At 39.7% G+C, this 18,534-nt stretch overlaps 1 protein-coding gene across 2 annotated transcripts in view; it reads right to left on the reverse strand.

The window, feature by feature from the left end:
* The window catches only part of LOC128700022 (putative fatty acyl-CoA reductase CG5065), a 51,989-nt gene that overhangs the window by 15,842 nt on the left and 17,613 nt on the right, over positions 1-18,534 (reverse strand). Inside the window, exons 3-6 of one of the 2 annotated variants that reach the window (XM_070080961.1) lie at positions 16,503-16,751; positions 14,670-14,815; positions 11,855-11,964; positions 6,091-6,283 (exon numbers count right to left, since the gene is read on the reverse strand). In XM_070080961.1, coding sequence (XP_069937062.1) covers positions 6,091-6,283; positions 11,855-11,964; positions 14,670-14,815; positions 16,503-16,751 — 698 coding nt within the window. The remainder of the gene's footprint in view (positions 1-6,090; positions 6,284-11,854; positions 11,965-14,669; positions 14,816-16,502; positions 16,752-18,534) is intronic. The other variant, XM_070080962.1, reaches the window with a different exon arrangement.

An 18,534-nucleotide genomic window follows, 5' to 3' on the forward strand; every position in this document is an offset into this window, starting at 1 on the left:
ATAAATTCAAGGATTATGTGGAGTTAAATAAGGGTTTGATGTGAAAAGTGGGTTATAGTAAGTGTTTATGCACCTGGAGAAGAGAGAAGTGTAGAGGAGAGAGAGATTTTGGGAAATATTGAGTGCATGGGGAGTTTTGAACCCAGTGAGACAGTACTTGTGGTTGGGGATCTCAATGCTAAAGTGGGTAAAAATGTTGTAAAGGGAGTAGTAGGTAAATTTGGGATGCCAGGGGTAAATGAAAATGGGAAGCCTTTACTTGAACTATGTGTAGAAAGAGGTTTGGTAATAAGTAATACATATTTTATAAAAAAGAGGATAAATAAGTATACAAGATATGATATAGCATGCAATGAAAGTAGTTTGTTAGTTTATGTATTGGTGGATAAAAGGTTGATGGGTAGGCTTGAGGATGTACATGTTTATAGAGGAGCAATGGATATATCGGGTCACTATCTAGTTGTAGCTACAGTTAGAGTAAGAGGTAGATGGGACAAAAGGAAAATGGCAGCAGTAAGAGAGAGGTGAAGGTGTATAAACTAAGGGAGGAGGAAGTTAGGGTGAGATCTATCTCCACAGTAAAATCATAATAAACACTACATGGCTTATAGCTCAATGGTAGTGTCTTCAACTCACAACTGAAGGATTTTGGTTCAATCCTGGGCTGGTGGAAAAACAAAAAAAAATTGTAGCACATTTTTTAAATTAACAAAAACCCCAACTTGTTAATTACAGACAGGGAATCTGACACATTCTGTCACGCAATTCCTAACCAGCAGGTTGTCACGCCCGAGTTGTAGAATGTGTTTCTAGCACCAGTAGCCTGACTGATCAGGTTATTAACCAGAACTGGCCCACAAACATGCTGCAGTGATGATAACCCACAGAATCATCAACAAGTAGGAAGACTGTTTTGTCCATTCCTGCATAAGGTAAGTCACCCCAAGAAAAAAAAAGGCAAATTTTGGAAGGTATGTAAAAGAAAGAAATTAAAAGTGAACATAGAACAGAGCACGGTGATAAAGGTAACAAAAAGTCTAGGTAATGATAGAATGAATATCAGATTGGGGAGAGGGAACATGGAGTAAATGAATGTATTTAGATATCTGGGGTTGGACATGTCAGAAAATGGGTCTATGAGAGAAGAGGTGAATCATACAATAGATACAGGGGAAAAAAGTTGGTGGTGTTAAAATATCTGTGGAAAGAAAAGTTTATTCATGAAGGCAAAGAAAGAGTATGTACCAGGGTATAGTGATACACTTTAATATAGGTGTGAGGCATAGGTTTCAAATGCTGTAGTGAGGAGGCTATAGATAGATGCTAAGTTTGAAAGTAATGTGTGGTATGAACATCATGCAGAGAATTTGAAGTACAAAAATTAAAAGTAGGAGTCACCAAGGGCATAATTTAGAGGGCTGAGGAGTGGTTTGGGACTGTGGAGAGGAATAGGATGATGAAGAGGGAGGGGAAGTAAGATATGCTTGAAGTTTAGGAGCTTGAACATCCAGCAGGCTTGTGTGAGAAGTGAAGATAGGTAGTTTTTAACCCTTTCAGGGTCCAAGGCCAAAATCTGAAGTCATGCACCAGTGTCCAAGAAATTTTGAAAAAAAAAAAAAAAATTATTTTTTCTAACAGAATTAAAGAGCATATTTTTGTGAAGGTAATAAAACAAAAAAAATTAGAATCTGACAAGTACTTACCGAGATACAGTGCCAAGAAGTTTGTAGAAAATGATGTGGTGGCAGCAACATCGACGAATTCCACATACGCGTATTATATTATTTTGTTGTTTTAGTTGTTTTTTCTTTTCTTTTCCAATTTTTTTCTATTCCTACTAACATTTGGGGCCTGAGAGACCAATACTGTATATAATTGATATATATATACTCACTGTATTGAACACAATAACCACACTAAAGTTATTATCATATTATTGTTTACCACTGTTGTTCATTACAATAAACATGCACAAATATTGTATAATACTAATGTTCTATCATATATTTACATATTTACAATCACTGGACATGGTTTTAGAACTGCTGGAGCTTGTGGAACTCCTTGAAACTAGGCACCATGCACAGAGGTACCTTACATTCCTCGCACATAAACCGAGTGTCTTTGCGTCTTTGTTGCCGTCGTTTTGTTTGTGCACAGACGATGCATCTCTTCTGAGCAAATTTCTTTTGAGTTGAAGGAAGCTGTATTATGAAATGATCACCTTCTCTCCTCAAACGCTTGGGTATATTGTGATGAATTCGAGGACCATGTTGTATTGCAGGTGTTGTTACCTGGTACTTCATTATGAGTTGTCTGACAACAGACAAACAAAATTCACCATACGGTGGTCTGTTACCAGTCTTTATTTGGTACATATTATATGCATTCAGCATTGAAATGTCCATGAGATGGAAGAAAAGTTTCATGTACCACTTGTAACTCTTACGAACACAGTCAACAAAACCAATCTGCATGTCACACTTGTCAACCAAGCGCATGTTTTGTGTATAATCAATCACTGTCACTGGTTTTCGAATACGTTCATTAGTCACTCGATCAACTTTGCCACTGTCTTGCATTTCATTACGGTGAATGGTTGTCAACAATGTGACATCTCGTTTGTCATGCCACCGTAATGCCATGATGTCATTGGCAGTAAACGCCTGCACGTCATCACCACGAACACCTGCGTTGAGCCTGGGCATATGTTTACGATTAGAACACACTGTGCCACACACATCTGTCTTGTTCACTCGCATGAAATCACTGAGTAATGGGCTTGTGTACCAGTTATCGGTATATAATGTATGGCCCTTACCAAGATAAGGTGCCATCATGTTTCTCACTACGTCACCTGATATACCCAATAACATCTTGGTATCTTTCAATGTTTTACTACCCGTGTATACAACAATATCCAACACCAGGCCACTGTCACAATCACAGAGTACAAACAATTTTATACCAAAGCGGTTCCTCTTGCTCGGTATATACTGCTTGAATGACAGTCTACCTTTGAACAAAATCAAAGACTCGTCAATTACAAGATTCTTGAATGGATAAAAGTATATCCTGAACTTTTGTTTGAGATACATGAAAACATTTCTAATCTTGTATAACCTGTCACTTCTGTCAGGCCTGGTTTTGTCAGAGAAGTGCAACATACGTAAGAGTAAGATAAACCTGTTCACTGGTATTATTTCACTGAAGGATGGGGTACAAATTAGCCGATCTGTGGACCAGTATGCTTTTATATTATGCTTATAGACGTGAGGCATAAGCATTATTGTTGCAAAAAGCAAATACATTTCTGCAACAGTAGTCTCTTTCCACCTGTGTAGTCTTGACTGTGGTGATAAGATCGTATTTGCCATGGTGTACTGAAAATACTTATTACTTTCCCTGACAATAATTTCCATCAATGGCTGGTCAAAGAATAATTCAAAGAATTCCAGTTCATTGGCCGTGGTTCCAAGGGGACAGGTAGGTAGAATTCCACTTTGAGAGTCATCAAAGTGGTGAGGGCTGGGAACAAAATTGGGATTTTGCTGCCAATCCCAGATACGGTTTGCTGGTGGATACTGGACATCATAGGCTGGTTGTACTGGTGGTTGTGGTGGGCTGGTGGGTGACGCTCCGCTTTGTCCTTGAACTGACGAGTCAGCAGCGTGGGTCCCCGCGTGGCACAGCGAGTCACGCATGGCGGTGCCACTACCACCACCAGCCCCACTAACACCATCCACTGATGTCTGTGGCCCATCCATGCCAAGTGTAGCCACATCATCCTCACTATCACTACCTAAAACGGGTGTAGGGCCACGGGATGTACTCCGGGATGTACTCCGGGATGTACTCCGTCCCCTGGGCACAGCATAGGGTACACTACCCGAGCGCATGCGGCGGCGAACATACCGACGCTTCACTGGTGAATATGTTTCCTCACTATCACTACTCGAATGATCGTCGAGCGCAATAAAATCACAATCCACGTCAGAATCATCGTCATTACTGAAGTCAGAGGCCAGGCCATGGGAAAATATTAGTTTTCTCTTACGTTTAGGAACACCCGACCGTGAGTCACGAGTGCCCACACCAGAGGTAGAAGGTCGAGGATCGTCGGGGTTTTCTGCACTATTATCGATATCCTGGTCATTATTTTCGGTCACTAACTTATCAAAGCCGTAGAATTTGTCTTCATTTCCACTTCCATCAGTGTCAGAACTATCAGACAGGAAGAGGAGAGTCCCAATTTTCCGGGGAGTGAGAGCTGACTTGCGACGAGGCATGGTGAACAAGGGTGACTGAGCCGGCGTTCCCACAATGCTATGCAGGCGCCTAGATTTTTTGTTTACGGCGCACACCCACGGCGCAGACCCATTCTCTCATATGTAGGCCTATGAGCGCTTTCGCGCTAAATTTGACGGCGCTAGAATTTGGGCGTAGATCTACGGTTTGGACACTCACCGACCAGCCGTAGATCTACGGGACGGACCCTGAAAGGGTTAATGGACATGCTGTTGGAGTGTGTACATGGTAACATTGATGGAGGGATTCAGGGAAACCAGTTAGGCAGACTTTAGTCCTGGTGGCAGGAAGGGTAATGCCTGAACTCTGAAGGTGTAGGACTGTTGTGATGTTGGCAAATTTCTAGTGCACATGTTTTCTTCTTTCAGCAACCCCTGCCTTGGTGGGAGGTGACCACTGAGGTAAAAAAAAAAAAAAATTGAACACGGGTACATGCATAATTATTTTAACACACCAGTATTCTTCCACCATGCCAATGTGACCCTATAAGAGGAAACACATTCATCATCATTCATTCAATCACTCTTTCCAGAACTGTGTTGACATCATAGTTCAAATGACCCACTGAGCTGAAGCCTACCCACCCCTCCTTCAGAGTGCAAGCACTGTACCTCCTACAGTGCCAGAACAATGTAATGGTTCATAAGAGGAGGTAGTATGTGCTGTGACCATTGGAAACTACAGTGGACCCCCGACATTCGATAGCATCGACATTCGATAAATCTGACAATCGATGCATTTTAAAGCAAAAAATTTTGCCTCGACATTCGATCGAAAACCCGCTATTCGATACGATTTGTACGAGACGTGTCCACATGTGGCCTGAACTGCCCCGTGTGTGCCAGTGTTTACAAGCCAGCCAGTGTGCGCACATCTAAGGATACATTCGGTACATTCCATATTATCCATATTATCACTGTTTTTGGTGCTTGTTTCTGCAAAATAAGTAACCATGGGCCCCAAGAAAGCTTCTAATGCCAACCCTTCAAGAAAAAAGACTTGATACCTCAAGTCCTAATGGAAGGGGATTCCCCTTCTAAACACTAACACCATCCACACTCTCCCCTCCTCCCATCCCATCAATCATCACCAGATCTTCATTAAAGGTAAGTGTCAATTATTCTATTGTTATTAATCTATTGTTATTGTTGTTACTGTAATTATTCTATTGCATTAAACTTAATATTTCATGTGGTAAATTTTTTTTTTCATACTTTTGGGTGTCTTGCACGGATTAATTTGATTTCCATTACGTATTTCTTATGGGGAAAATTAATTCGACTTTCGATATTTTCAACATTCGATGAGCTTTCAGGAACGGATTAATATCGAATGTCGGGGGTCCATTGTATATTGTTTCTAATACACTAAATACTTAAGATGGGACACCACGAGCTCAGCTCTGCTCGTGTAGCTACAAAGATATCATCATCATCATCATCATTAAGTAACAGGAAAACCATCCTGTATGATTAGATTGGGTATTTTATGTAGACACCCTGCCTCGGTGGGAGACGGCCAACTTGTTGAAAAAAAAAAAAATTACTTCTTGCTCCAACCTTGAAAAAATATAAAGATTAAAAAACATATAGATTAAAAAAATAAAGCCACATGGTTGCCACATCCCTGTGCCAATTAATTTAATTATGAATTACGTCAAAAATATTTTCGCATACTACTGTATGTGTGTTGGATTTTTGTGCATTACCTGTGAAGAGTATTTTCTTGTTTTAAGTATAATTTTCATGCAGAAGCTGTAAGTTATATTTCTGTATATTGTACCTGTGAGTGGCTGTGTGCCAGGCTGTAACTATAAGCAGGTTGATTGGTATATCAACAGGGATGAGGTCAGCCACCAGCTCTCCTCGACAGTGAAGGGTACGGAGCATGCCCTTACCGGCTCCTACAATCAATCCTGTGGGTCCATTGAGGTTGTCAACCCATCCTGGTAGAGGTTCACGCCATGCTGCCGCAACTGCCAAGAATATACAAGAATATTTTTAATATTTTAGGCAGTAGGTTGGTAGACAACAACCGCCCAGGGAGTTACTACCATCCTGCCAAGCGAGTGTAAAACGAAAGCCTGTAATTGTTTTACATGATGGTAGGATTGCTGGTGTCCTTTTTTACTGTCTCATAAACATGCAAGATTTCAGGTACGTCTTGCTACTTCTACTTACACTTAGGTCACACTACACATACATGTACAAGCATATATATACATACACCCCTCTGGGTTTTCTGCTATTTTCTTTCTAGTTCTTGTTCTTGTTTATTTCCTCTTATCTCCATGGGGAAGTGGAACAGAATTCTTCCTCTGTAAGCCATACGTGTCGCAAGAGGCGACTAAAATGCTGGGGGGAAGGGGCTAGTAACCCATTCTCCTGTATATATTACTAAATGTAAAAGGAGAAACTTTCGTTTTTCCTTTTGGGCCACTCCGCCTCGGTGGGATATGACCGGTTTGTTGAAAGAAAGATTTTTAATATGTTGCTGTTGAAAGAAAATTAAGGAGAAAAATTAGTATACCTTTACAAATAAATATATCAATTAGATACAAATCATGAGTTAAATTTACCTGTATTTCTGATACCTTTCTGTCCCGGGTATTTTCCTAAAATTAGATCACAACAGAGAAGGTGCCACTGTTTCTACAGTACAATAATAAAAAATGCATAGAACTGAAAAGCCAATATTTCTTTAGACTTCTGTAACTTTCATAAATTACATACCTATTATACAGTATACTGCACTTCCAAGTAGTCATCTGAAGATAACCCAATAATTTCTAAAACAAACACCAAATTCTACAAACATATCTACAGCAGAACAGTAAGTATTATGGTGTAATGGGAGCTAAGTGTGGTGAGGATGATGTGAGTGTAGCTTGTCACGTTCTGCACTACTGGATCCCACTAGTAATGATCTGACTAAGTGAATCCCACCTTGTTCCTGGCTAAGGTACCTTTAATAAGTCACAGGCATTGTTCCAGCAAGTTTATATCATACCAAAATAGTTGTTGAGGCTTATGAAGAAAATCTCAGGTCCACTTGGAAAATAAATATTGCCTATATTATAAGTAGGCTCACATGAATAATCATAAATGAGGAAGCAAATATTACAGCCGCTGAAAACTGTACAATAGACTGAATACTGAAGATGGGACACCATAAGTTTAGCACTGCTCATGTAACCACAAGTAGGTAATCACACATTGATAATACATAACAAAAAAAATGGCATACAGAACAAAATTTTTAATGATTACTACATAAATATTGCTCATACCCTGAAAGAATAATTACAATAAAAAGGCTTTACTTATATTAAAAATGAACTGTAACCAAGAGGAAGCTGCAACAACTGCTGAAACAGCTCTATAATAATTGACACTCATACACACAGACACAAAAGGTAAAAGAAAGCCCCTGGTGTTGGGTAAATATCCATCTATAAATTATTAAAAAATCATGTGTCACAAACCTGGACAGTTCCAAAAACTTCTGCATTTCAATAATGTTGGTTTGGATTTTAAAAGCCTACACCTAAGAAGTAATTTTTTTTTTACATCTGCCAAATACGTGTGCCACCAGGAGAGAGATCCCAAAATGGGAAAACACATTTATCATTACTCATTCAAAAGCAGTCTTGTCAGAAATGTGTAGATATCAACTTAGAGCAACAAACTGCAATATCCCTATCCCTTTCTTCAGAGTGCAGGAACTGTACTTAACACCCACTTCTAGAAATCAAGTGAGGTTAATAGGATTCCCCTTAATCTCTTCATAAATGTTCTCTTGCTCTTACTCCAACAGCACATCAAGTCCAAAATTTGGTCTCCACTAACTCTAAATTGCTCACATATACCTATTAAATGCTCAAGTGCCTACAATATTACTCAAAAGCTCTTCTCACCCTCCCTTTATCACTTCCTGAATGCACCCAGAATCCATATACCCTCCTGGTCACCCTATCATGCTCCACTCTTTCTTAATGGCCAAAGTATCTCAATAACCCCTCCTCCACTTTTTCAATGATACTTTCATACACCCATATCTAATTTCTTTGCTCAATATTCTAGGCATAATATTCACTCTGCCTAATGTGTCAAATTTCACCAATTTTAATTTAATATACTAGAGAAAGCTTCAGATTATAAATTTAATAAATTTTTATTACTTTTTAAAACTTTTGAAAACATTAACCAAGTTGACTCACAAAATCGTAGTAATATAATTCCAAACAAATCACAGAGTGCATGGGACTCGAACTCATGATGGTTAGCACACTGGATTGTGAATTTAAGGATTTGCCTGCCAGGGGTTCAAGCCTCACCCCTTCTGTGATCTATTAACCAAGGTGTTTTCTTGAGTGAGTAATTTCCTTGGTATCCATATTTACATGATATACCTGAAGTGATGAGGTTAATCATAGAATTGATGAGGGAAAAAAGGTGAGTGGTGCGTTGAGGTATATGTGGAGTCAAAAAACGTTATCTATGGAGGCAAAGAAGGGAATGTATGAAAGTATAGTAGTACCAACACTCTTATATGGATGTGAAGCTTGGGTGGTAAATGCAGCAGCGAGGAGACGGTTGGAGGCAGTGGAGATGTCCTGTCTAAGGGCAATGTGTGGTGTAAATATTATGCAGAAAATTCGGAGTGTGGAAATTAGGAGAAGGTGTGGAGTTAATAAAAGTATTAGTCAGAGGGCAGAAGAGGGGTTGTTGAGGTGGTTTGGTCATTTAGAGAGAATGGATCAAAGTAGAATGACATGGAAAGCATATAAATCTATAGGGGAAGGAAGGCGGGGTAGGGGTCGTCCTCGAAAGGGTTGGAGAGAGGGGGTAAAGGAGGTTTTGTGGGTAAGGGGGTTGGACTTCCAGCAAGCGTGCGTGAGCGTGTTAGATAGGAGTGAATGGAGACGAATGGTACTTGGGACCTGACGATCTGTTGGAGTGTGAGCAGGGTAATATTTAGTGAAGGGATTCAGGGAAACCGGTTATTTTCATATAGTCGGACTTGAGTCCTGGAAATGGGAAGTACAATGCCTGCACTTTAAAGGAGGGGTTTGGGATATTGGCAGTTTGGAGGGATATGTTGTGTATCTTTATATGTGTATGCTTCTAGACTGTTGTATTCTGAGCACCTCTGCAAAAACAGTGATAATGTGCGAGTGTGGTGAAAGTGTTGAATGATGATGAAAGTATTTTCTTTTTGGGGATTTTCTTTCTTTTTTGGGTCACCCTGCCTCGGTGGGAGACGGCCGACTTGTTGAAAAAAAAAAAAAAAAAAAAATTAGTACTATATTGAATCACTGTGTTGACATCTTCCTGGGAATGTTCCTTGAAGGGAGGATCTCAGAATCTTACCTTGTTCACACTCCAACATGTCAAATCCCTAAAACCACTTGCTTCAACTTGTCCCAGTCTAGCACACTCACAGGCCTGCTTGGTGCTTAACCCCTACTATGGAAAACCTTCACACTCTTCCTTCCAACCATTCCTAAAACAACCCCTACCCCTCCTGCCATCCTGGATTTATGCACATGCTCTTGTTCTTCCTATTCTATTCCATCCTTTCTAAATGACCAAACCATGTTAATAATTCCTTTTCGACTACAAATTATACATCTGGCAACCGCACTCTACTTTCTTGCAACGCACCACCCGTATCCCACTGAGGCGGGGTGGCCCAAAAGGAAAACGAAAGTTTCACCTTTTAAATTTAGTAATATATACAGGAGAAGGGGTCACTAGCCCCTTGCTTTCAGCTTTTAGTGGCCTCTTACAACATGCATGGCTTATGGAGGAAGAATTCTGTTCTATTTTCCCATGGAGATAAGAGGAAATAGACAAGAACAAGAACTAGAAAGAAAATAGAAGAAAACCCAGAAGGGTATGTTTATATATGCTTGTACATGTATGTGTAGTGTGACCTAAGTGTAAGTAGAAGTAGCAAGACGTACCTGAAATCTTGCACGTTTATGAAACAAAAAAAAGGACACCAGCAATCCTACCATCATGTAAAACAATTACAGGCTTTCATTTTACACTCACTTGGCAGGATGGTAGTACCTCCCTGGGCGGTTGCTGTCTATCAACCTACTACCTATGGGCAACCGCACTATCTTCTAATTTCTACCCTCCAAATTCTTTGCATAATATTCACACTCCAGACCTCTAGCCTTATAGCAATGTGCTGGTACTACTACAGTGCATTCCCACTTTTTGCCTCCACAGATAAACCTTCCACTGATGTCTCATCACTAAAATTAAAATAATTGGTATTACTATTACTTTAATTTTAGTGATGAGACATCAGGGAGAGGGGGTTGGACTTCCAGCAGGCGTGCACGAGCGTGTTTGATAGGAGTGAATGGAGACGAATGGTATTTGGGACCTGACGATCTGTTGGAGTGTGAGCAGGGCAATATTTAGTGAAGGGATTCAGGGAAACTGGTTATTTTTATATAGCCGGATTTGAGTCCTGGAAATGGGAAGTACAATGCCTGCACTCTAAAGGAGGGGTTTGGGATATTAGCAGTTTGGAAGGATATGTTGTGTATCTTTTTACGTATATGCTTCTAAACTGTTGAGTTCTGAGCACCTCTGCAAAAACAGTGATTATGTTTGAGTGAGGTGAAAGTGCTGAATGATGATGAAAGTATTTTCTTTTTGGGGATTTCCTTTCTTTTTGGGTCACCCTGCCTCGGTGGGAGACGGCCGACTTGTCAAAAAAAAAAAAAAAACCTTGGTATTAACTCCATGAGGAGGTGGAGAAGAATCTTTCCTCCATAAGTCATAGTTGTCGTAAGAGGACTAAAATACCAGGAGCAAGGGACTAGTAACCCCTTTACCTGTTTAAAGTACCAAATGTAAAAAAGAAGAAAAACTCTTATTTTCTTTTTCAGGCTGCCACACCTCGGCAGGAGACAGCTGGTGTGTAATATAAAAAAAAAATTGATATTAATAATAATAAAAAGTGCTGTCAGCTAATTGAATCTCCCTAGAACTATTTTCCCAGGGAGATTAATTATTCCCAGATTAAATACCAATTTTGAAGAACCATGAGTTGCCATTGTCCAAAACCCTGACCCACCTCTGGTATCATGGGATCAAACTCAGAAGAGCTTTTGGTTTTGCTCAAACATATGCTAATGTTCTTTTTATAAGAATCTTCCGATACTGTCCTAGACACCATAAATTCTGAAAAACTTATTGGAACATATATGGTCACAAGTCTCACCACTGTGAAGAGATCATTCTTGGCCCCAAAATTATGTGAAGAACAATTCAACCAAACTGCTCCAAACTGCAGTTTGGAGTGATTATCTAAACTATTGTATCTGGGCACCTCTGCAAAGACAGTGATTATGTATGAGTGATGGTGAAAGTGTTGACTGATAATGAAAGTTTTTTCTTTCTTTTTGGGTTACCCTCCCTTGGTGGGAAATGGCTGACGTGTTAAAAAAATAAAAAAAATTCAACCGTAGATTAACAATGACTAGGATGATAATACATTTAATTAATGACACAGCACTTACCTATGGACGGCCGAACAATGGCCAAGGGCAATGATCCAGCCTCCTGTACCAGTACATGCTCTGCTAAAGCCTTTGTGTAAGTATAGGTGTTTGGCCGTGTCCCAATTAATCTGTCAAAGAACACTTGTCACAGGTTAGTGTGAAAAAAAAATAACCTATTGAAAGCATATTAACCCTTTCACTGCGGCATCCCAAAATTAAATGGGTGACAGTGTTGAAAATAATAAAAAAAAAAGATTATGTGAAATGGCAGGGAATCTTTTTCTTAAAATAATGACATCACAAGTGCAAAATTTGATAGGGAACCTATGGAATTATGCAGGCACCAAAGTTGCAGTCTGGATGCAGTTTACACATTGGTAGTTTTGCCCACTTGGAATCTTATTTTAAGCTAATGCCAATGCTCAATTCAACCTATTCATAGCTATTTTGTCAGAATACCTTCTGTTCTATGGACTGAGCACAACAAAATTCCCATTCAACTATCAGAACTACCCTATAATGTGTACAGAAGTTGGTAATTTAGCTAATTTTATACAAAACTTAAAATTCTTCAGTTTAAAAACAGGACAGTTTTATACACAATTTAAAATTTCCCACTTTAAAAACAGTTCAAAATAAACTCTTTAGGTATTTCAGCTGCTAAAGCAACCTACTTTCTGTTCATTAATCATGTCCCCAGGCCTCTACTATATATCACTTGCCCTGTATTTTGAATACATTATCACAAAGTTTAACCCTATTTCTCAGATAATAAAATATGACCAAGAATAATTGGTAATGATTTAAACCATCCAAACAACTGGGGCAGACCTAGTAAAACCCATAAAATACACTGTGAACCTGGGAAGGCCCTACCCTTCTTCAGGAAAAAAATTTGCCAATATCAAATATTTCCGCCCACTCTGAGCCCTATTTCTAGCAACGTCCAGTTTAAGACCAGCCAAAACCATCTCTTACTATTTTGTTTTCCATTCAATCAACTGATATCAATAAAGTTATAAAAACCACACTAGAAAACACCTCAAAGTTGCAATTTTAAAAGAAACACAAGATCAGAGGTTTGCTCTTATCCTGCACTATGAGGATATCTATTGAGAATATCAGGCAAGCATATCTACTGAGAGTACCAATCAATAAGGGAATGTACTGAAAATATTAAGCAAGGATATCAAGTGAGAGTATTGAGTAGGAGTATCAACTGAGATTATCAACTGTAATAAAATAAGAATAGCATACAAGATATTTGCATAAATGAATGCAAATTTATAACCAATAAAACCATGCTGTGAGGGATATATTAAAACTAGTAATTAATGGTTAAAAAACATGGTTCACTAACTGAGACTTATTCCTGAAAACACAACAGAACGAGTATAATTAGGCGAGTATACCTAATCTCCCCTCCCCCTCCCCCCCCCCCAAAAAAAAGGAGAGGTCAAGTGTTTATCAAGAAGTGCCTTTGACAAATGATAAAACACAGAGGAGCTGTGAATCGACCCTTGCAACCATTTACAGATGAGTACACATACACAAATGACATACTACTATATAGAAAGTCGCTAGTTATGCTGAGCATAACTAGCGACCCACACCAGTTGACTAACCCTCAGGTACCCATTTTACTGATGGGTGAAGATAGACAACCAACCGGTGTAAGGAAACACGTCCAATGTTTCCATCCCTTTGCCGGGAATCGAACCCGGACCCTCACCATGTGAAGTGAGAGCTTTTGCCACCAGGCCACGGGGCACCGTGCAGCACCAGTATGGAACCTGCACCTGAAAAAGTATGTTAAAAACTAGAGTGTAGAAGTATATAACAAGGATTGTTCCTGAGCCAAGGAGCATGAGCTATGCAGAGAGGCTAACCAAATTGGACCTAACGACACTGGAGGACAGAAGAACTGGGGATGACATGATAAAAACCATACAAAATATTCAGGGAAATTGATAAGGAAGACAGGTATAAGCTGTCTGAGAGGCAAGAAATGGGAACTTGCAGTCACCACTGGAGGTTAAAGTCACAGATGAACCATAGAGATTTTAGGAAGTACGTATTTCTTCAGTCTCGGAGGTTAAGGTCACAGATGAAGCACAGAGATTTTAGGAAGTATTTCTTCAGTCTCACAGTGGTCAGAAAGATGAATGATCTTAGTGAGGATGTGGTGGAAGGAGGCAGCTTACACAGTTTTAAGAGCAGGTACAACAGGGCCCATGAAGCTAAGAGGAAGTGACTAATGATTGGCAAGTTAAGAGGCAGGACCAGAAACTGGGAATCAACCCCTGCAACCACAAATAGGTGAGTACAAATAGGCGAATACGGTTTGCAAACACAACAAGTTGAGTAGAACTAAAAGAGTATTCCTATACTCACTCTCACACTTTTTGAAAAAACATATTTGTGTATAATAAGGTGAGCAGACTCTGTGGCAGCACCAATAGGAGAAGTTGGGGGTAGCTTCACTTGCCCTCCAAACATCCCTTAGCACCTACATAAAAATAGTAATAATAACGCTGCTTCATCTCCTCGCTCCCCTTCCAACCAGATAACAACCCCTAAGCACTCCCCCCTCCAATATATAAATTCTGGTGCTGCCCCTGCTGAAGACAGCTTCATGAGGTAATATACCCATATAGATATCCTGAAAACAATTGGTTGAGTATACCTCTACACACAGCCGGAAAAATGAAGAATATCACTTGGAGAGCATTCCCCATCCCCCTCCCAAACATACATAAATTATATAATGAAAATCACAACAGGATAAACAACAATGTCAACAAACTAATGAAGACAGAAGATGTTGACTTACTTGGGTGTAAGGTAGTTGAAGGTTTCATCATCCATCCAGTCAATGAGTTGGATGAGCTTATAGGGATCAATAGGTGGAGGATAGACCATTTCCTTAACTTCGCCACGATCACAGTTGCAATACGCAGTGGAAACATGTACCACTGCCTGCCCACAGCAAAATACAAGTATTTTATTAAAATACAATACACAACTGATACAATTTCAACATAAAAATTGATAACTGATATAGTTTCATGAAAAAGGTAGCTACTTGGGTACACTAGAGTTAAAGACAGATAAAGCACAGGGATGTTAAAGTATTCCTTCGGTCTCAAAGTGGTCAGGAAGTGAAATAATCTCTATGAAGAAGTGGTAGAGACAAGTTCTATATATAATTTTAAGAGCAGGTATAATAGGGCCCATGAGGCTAGGAGGGAGTATGGCAAGCCACTCACCTCATTTTCAATTTTTTTCAGTCAAAATGTTTTGTAAAGTAAAAGGACACAAGTGCAACTAATGTGACATTTATTGTGGCAACGTTTCGCTCTCCAGGAGCTTTATCAAGCCATTACAAACAATACATGGACACAGAGGGTATATAAAGGCTCAGAGTGAGGTGAATACTAGTGAGGTACCATTTCGAAGTTCACTAGTGGTAGTGGTAGTAGTAGTAGTAGTAGTGGTAGTGACAAAAGTAATACAATATGGTAGAGCAATTAATTCGTACATGAGTAAAAGGATATAAAAGCTATTACTTGGGTAACATATAAATAGGTTGGACAAATATAAACTGGAATGAGGCAGCTTGTTTCAGTGTTCACTCTCTGTGCTTTGTGTAGTATAACTTCATTTTCTTTTTTGATTATAATAATAATTCTTTTTTGATTATAATAATAATGTGTAGAATAACAGGAGAGACTATGTGATGGCAGGGTTTACTGTTTTCAGGAGGATTCTTGCTAAGACTTCGGAGATGGTGAAGCTGCCGTTGTTTTGTTTAATTGTATTCGAAACAGCGATCAGTGCTATATACCCTCTGTGTCCATGTATTGTTTGTAATGGCTTGATAAAGCTCCTGGAGAGCGAAACGTTGCCACAATAAATGTCACATTAGTTGCACTTGTGTCCTTTTACTTTACATATTGTCGGTAATTCTACCAACTTTATTACAAAATGTTTTGACAACCTATATGAAACTCCCACAGCAGCTGCAATGTCCCGAATACTCTGATGACAATCTGCGAATAGCCTTCTTCACTTTTTTAACACTGATGTGGCTTTTTTACGTTAATCATCCTCAACTGATGTTCATCCAGCTTTGAATCAAGAAAACCACTCAAAACAGTGTGTCCAACCCATTGCTTCGTAGCCAAATGCTAGCTGAAATGTTCTGCGAGTTTCACTAGCCATTTTACCGAGCTTGGAACATTATTTCATACACAATTATTTATTTTAAAGATTCCATTGTTACACAAAAAATTGCAACAAAGTACAGACACTAGTGCCTGTTTAACGTTAACGGAATGACCGACTGCACTGACTGAAACTTGCCAGGTTACTTCACAAAGGAGTCTACTGTGCAGTGTGTCTATGCCTCTGCCATATTTCACCCAGGAAGCACGCAAAAAATCGAGTATGGGAACTTTTTGATAGCATCTCGTATACACACGTGTGTGTGTGTGTGTGTGTGTGTGTGTGTGTGTGTGTGTGTGTGTATACTCACCTAATTGTGGCTGCAGGGGTCGACTCATAGCTCCTGGCCCCACCTCTTCACTGTGTGTGCATGTGTGTACACAAGCTCTCAAAGGTACCGTAGTTAAGTATAACCCCATTTGTATACACTTGTACTCACCACCAACTTGGTCATCTTGTGACAGAGTTCCACCAGGCGCTTGGTACCCAGCACGTTCATCTGTAGCGAGAGTTTGAGAGCCTCGTCAAACTTAACTGTAGCGGCCGCATGGAACACCACAGACACTGTAGAGATGAGGGTGGTGGCGTCCTCAGCATAGATGCCAAGACTTGGTAGTATTATGTCACCTTGCACTGGCACCAGCTTGCGGAACACCTCAGGTGACTTGCACCGTAGCTCGTCAAACACCTGTGGACACACGTCTGTTAATACCATCACTCGTGCGCAGTAGCTGGTCAAGCACCTGTGGAGACACAGCTCGTCAAACACCCGTGGACACACATGTCTGTTAATACCATCACTCGTGTACAGCAGCTCATCAAGCACCTGTGGACACGCACCACAGCTCATCAGACACCTGTGGACACTCGCCATAGCTCACCTAACACCTGTGCACACATGCACTATAGCTCATTGAACACCTATGGTTACATAGGTGTTCTATATCGGCCAAAATATTATATAAGACCGGACAATAATGAAGCATACTTGTCTATGACCCATCGGGTTTGGGGCATTTTTTTTAAATATACTAATAAACAGCTGCGAGTGACCAAGAAAATTATAGACCCATACTGGTTTAACGCTTGATTTGATTATGATAATAGTTATAGAAGATCCAAACAGAGAACACACCATCGTCTCACTCTTCTAGGGGAGGGTCCCTGGATTCAAGCAAGTGGAGTTGCTTCCTCCCTGATTGGCTTTCATTTCCCCTGTACTATGATACCGACGGGTTTAGCACTCCCCATCGATTTAAAATTTTATAATAAATAATAATGGTGGCGGTAAGCTAAGACACATTCTTATAAGACACAATTATGGATGACAGTTACATTCATACAAACTCTTTACAAGTAGAGCACTGCTGTGGTCAGTTAGACACGTATCCCTGTGATCTTAAAAGGTATCTCTCGTAGCATACACCACCCGTCCCCTGCCTCTTTGAACGATCCAAGAGACGTATCAACACAACCCCAGCTTCCCGTATCTCGACCCCACACAAGAGGCCTAGTAACTGTACCTAAAAACTCCCCAGTAGGCAGAGGCGCTGCAGCTCTAACCTGTCACTCAAGCTTCCTATGAGGCCCAGGAGCTGGAGATCAATAAACAAAAGAAAGAGGAGCTGTAGATTAACATCCTCAAGAGACCCAGGAGCCAGAGTTAAACCCAGTCAAACACATTAGCAATGCATACTAGTAACTTTCTCTGTGCCTTACAATGTTTCATTACACGTCAACTACATTATTTTTGTACCGCATAAAATTAAAAAATTAATTTAAAGACGAATCACTGAAACATGACAGGGAATTTTCCGTAGAGTTTCTCCCGCTGATCCTTACCAAGCAGGCAACATATATTGAGAGGTGTACATCTCACAGTGTATATACAATGAGAGTTTAATTCCTATTTTAGGGATTAAAGTATTCTTGACCTGTGGTGAATAGGTGACATGCAGCCTAAATGACCCCTCATGTAGTATGTAGCCTTTTAAACCTTAATGACCAAGGGACCCTCTCTAAGGAAATATGTGTAACTATTGCAGCTTGGGCCTTTTTCCCTACAGAACGAGTGACCCCAGTCACCTTATCCTCTAACTGATACACCTTTGTGAAGAAAAGTTGTAGAACAAACATGGCAAAGTTTTACACAGAGCGAAACTTCGTCATAAAAACGTTTCTACACCATTTCTTTCTTTTCATTACTGGTGGTTGTATGACATTTCGATCCAACTTCAATGTGCGTGGAGATACCAAAGCTCGAAAGAACTTGTGGAAAATTTTGGATTTTCCTAAATTCAGCATGTCAATTTGATTAATACAATAATTGTGTAATAAAATATGATGTATAACAAGGGGCTTTCTATATAGTAGCATGTCATTGATGTCAGCTAGGCCTTTATATCTTGTGCATGTACTTGTAGAAATAAAATTATATTAATTTTATTATTATTATTTTAACACTATCAGTT

This window comes from Cherax quadricarinatus, unplaced genomic scaffold, assembly GCF_038502225.1.
Source record: "Cherax quadricarinatus isolate ZL_2023a unplaced genomic scaffold, ASM3850222v1 Contig1358, whole genome shotgun sequence".
In the NCBI taxonomy this organism is placed as follows: domain Eukaryota; kingdom Metazoa; phylum Arthropoda; class Malacostraca; order Decapoda; family Parastacidae; genus Cherax; species Cherax quadricarinatus.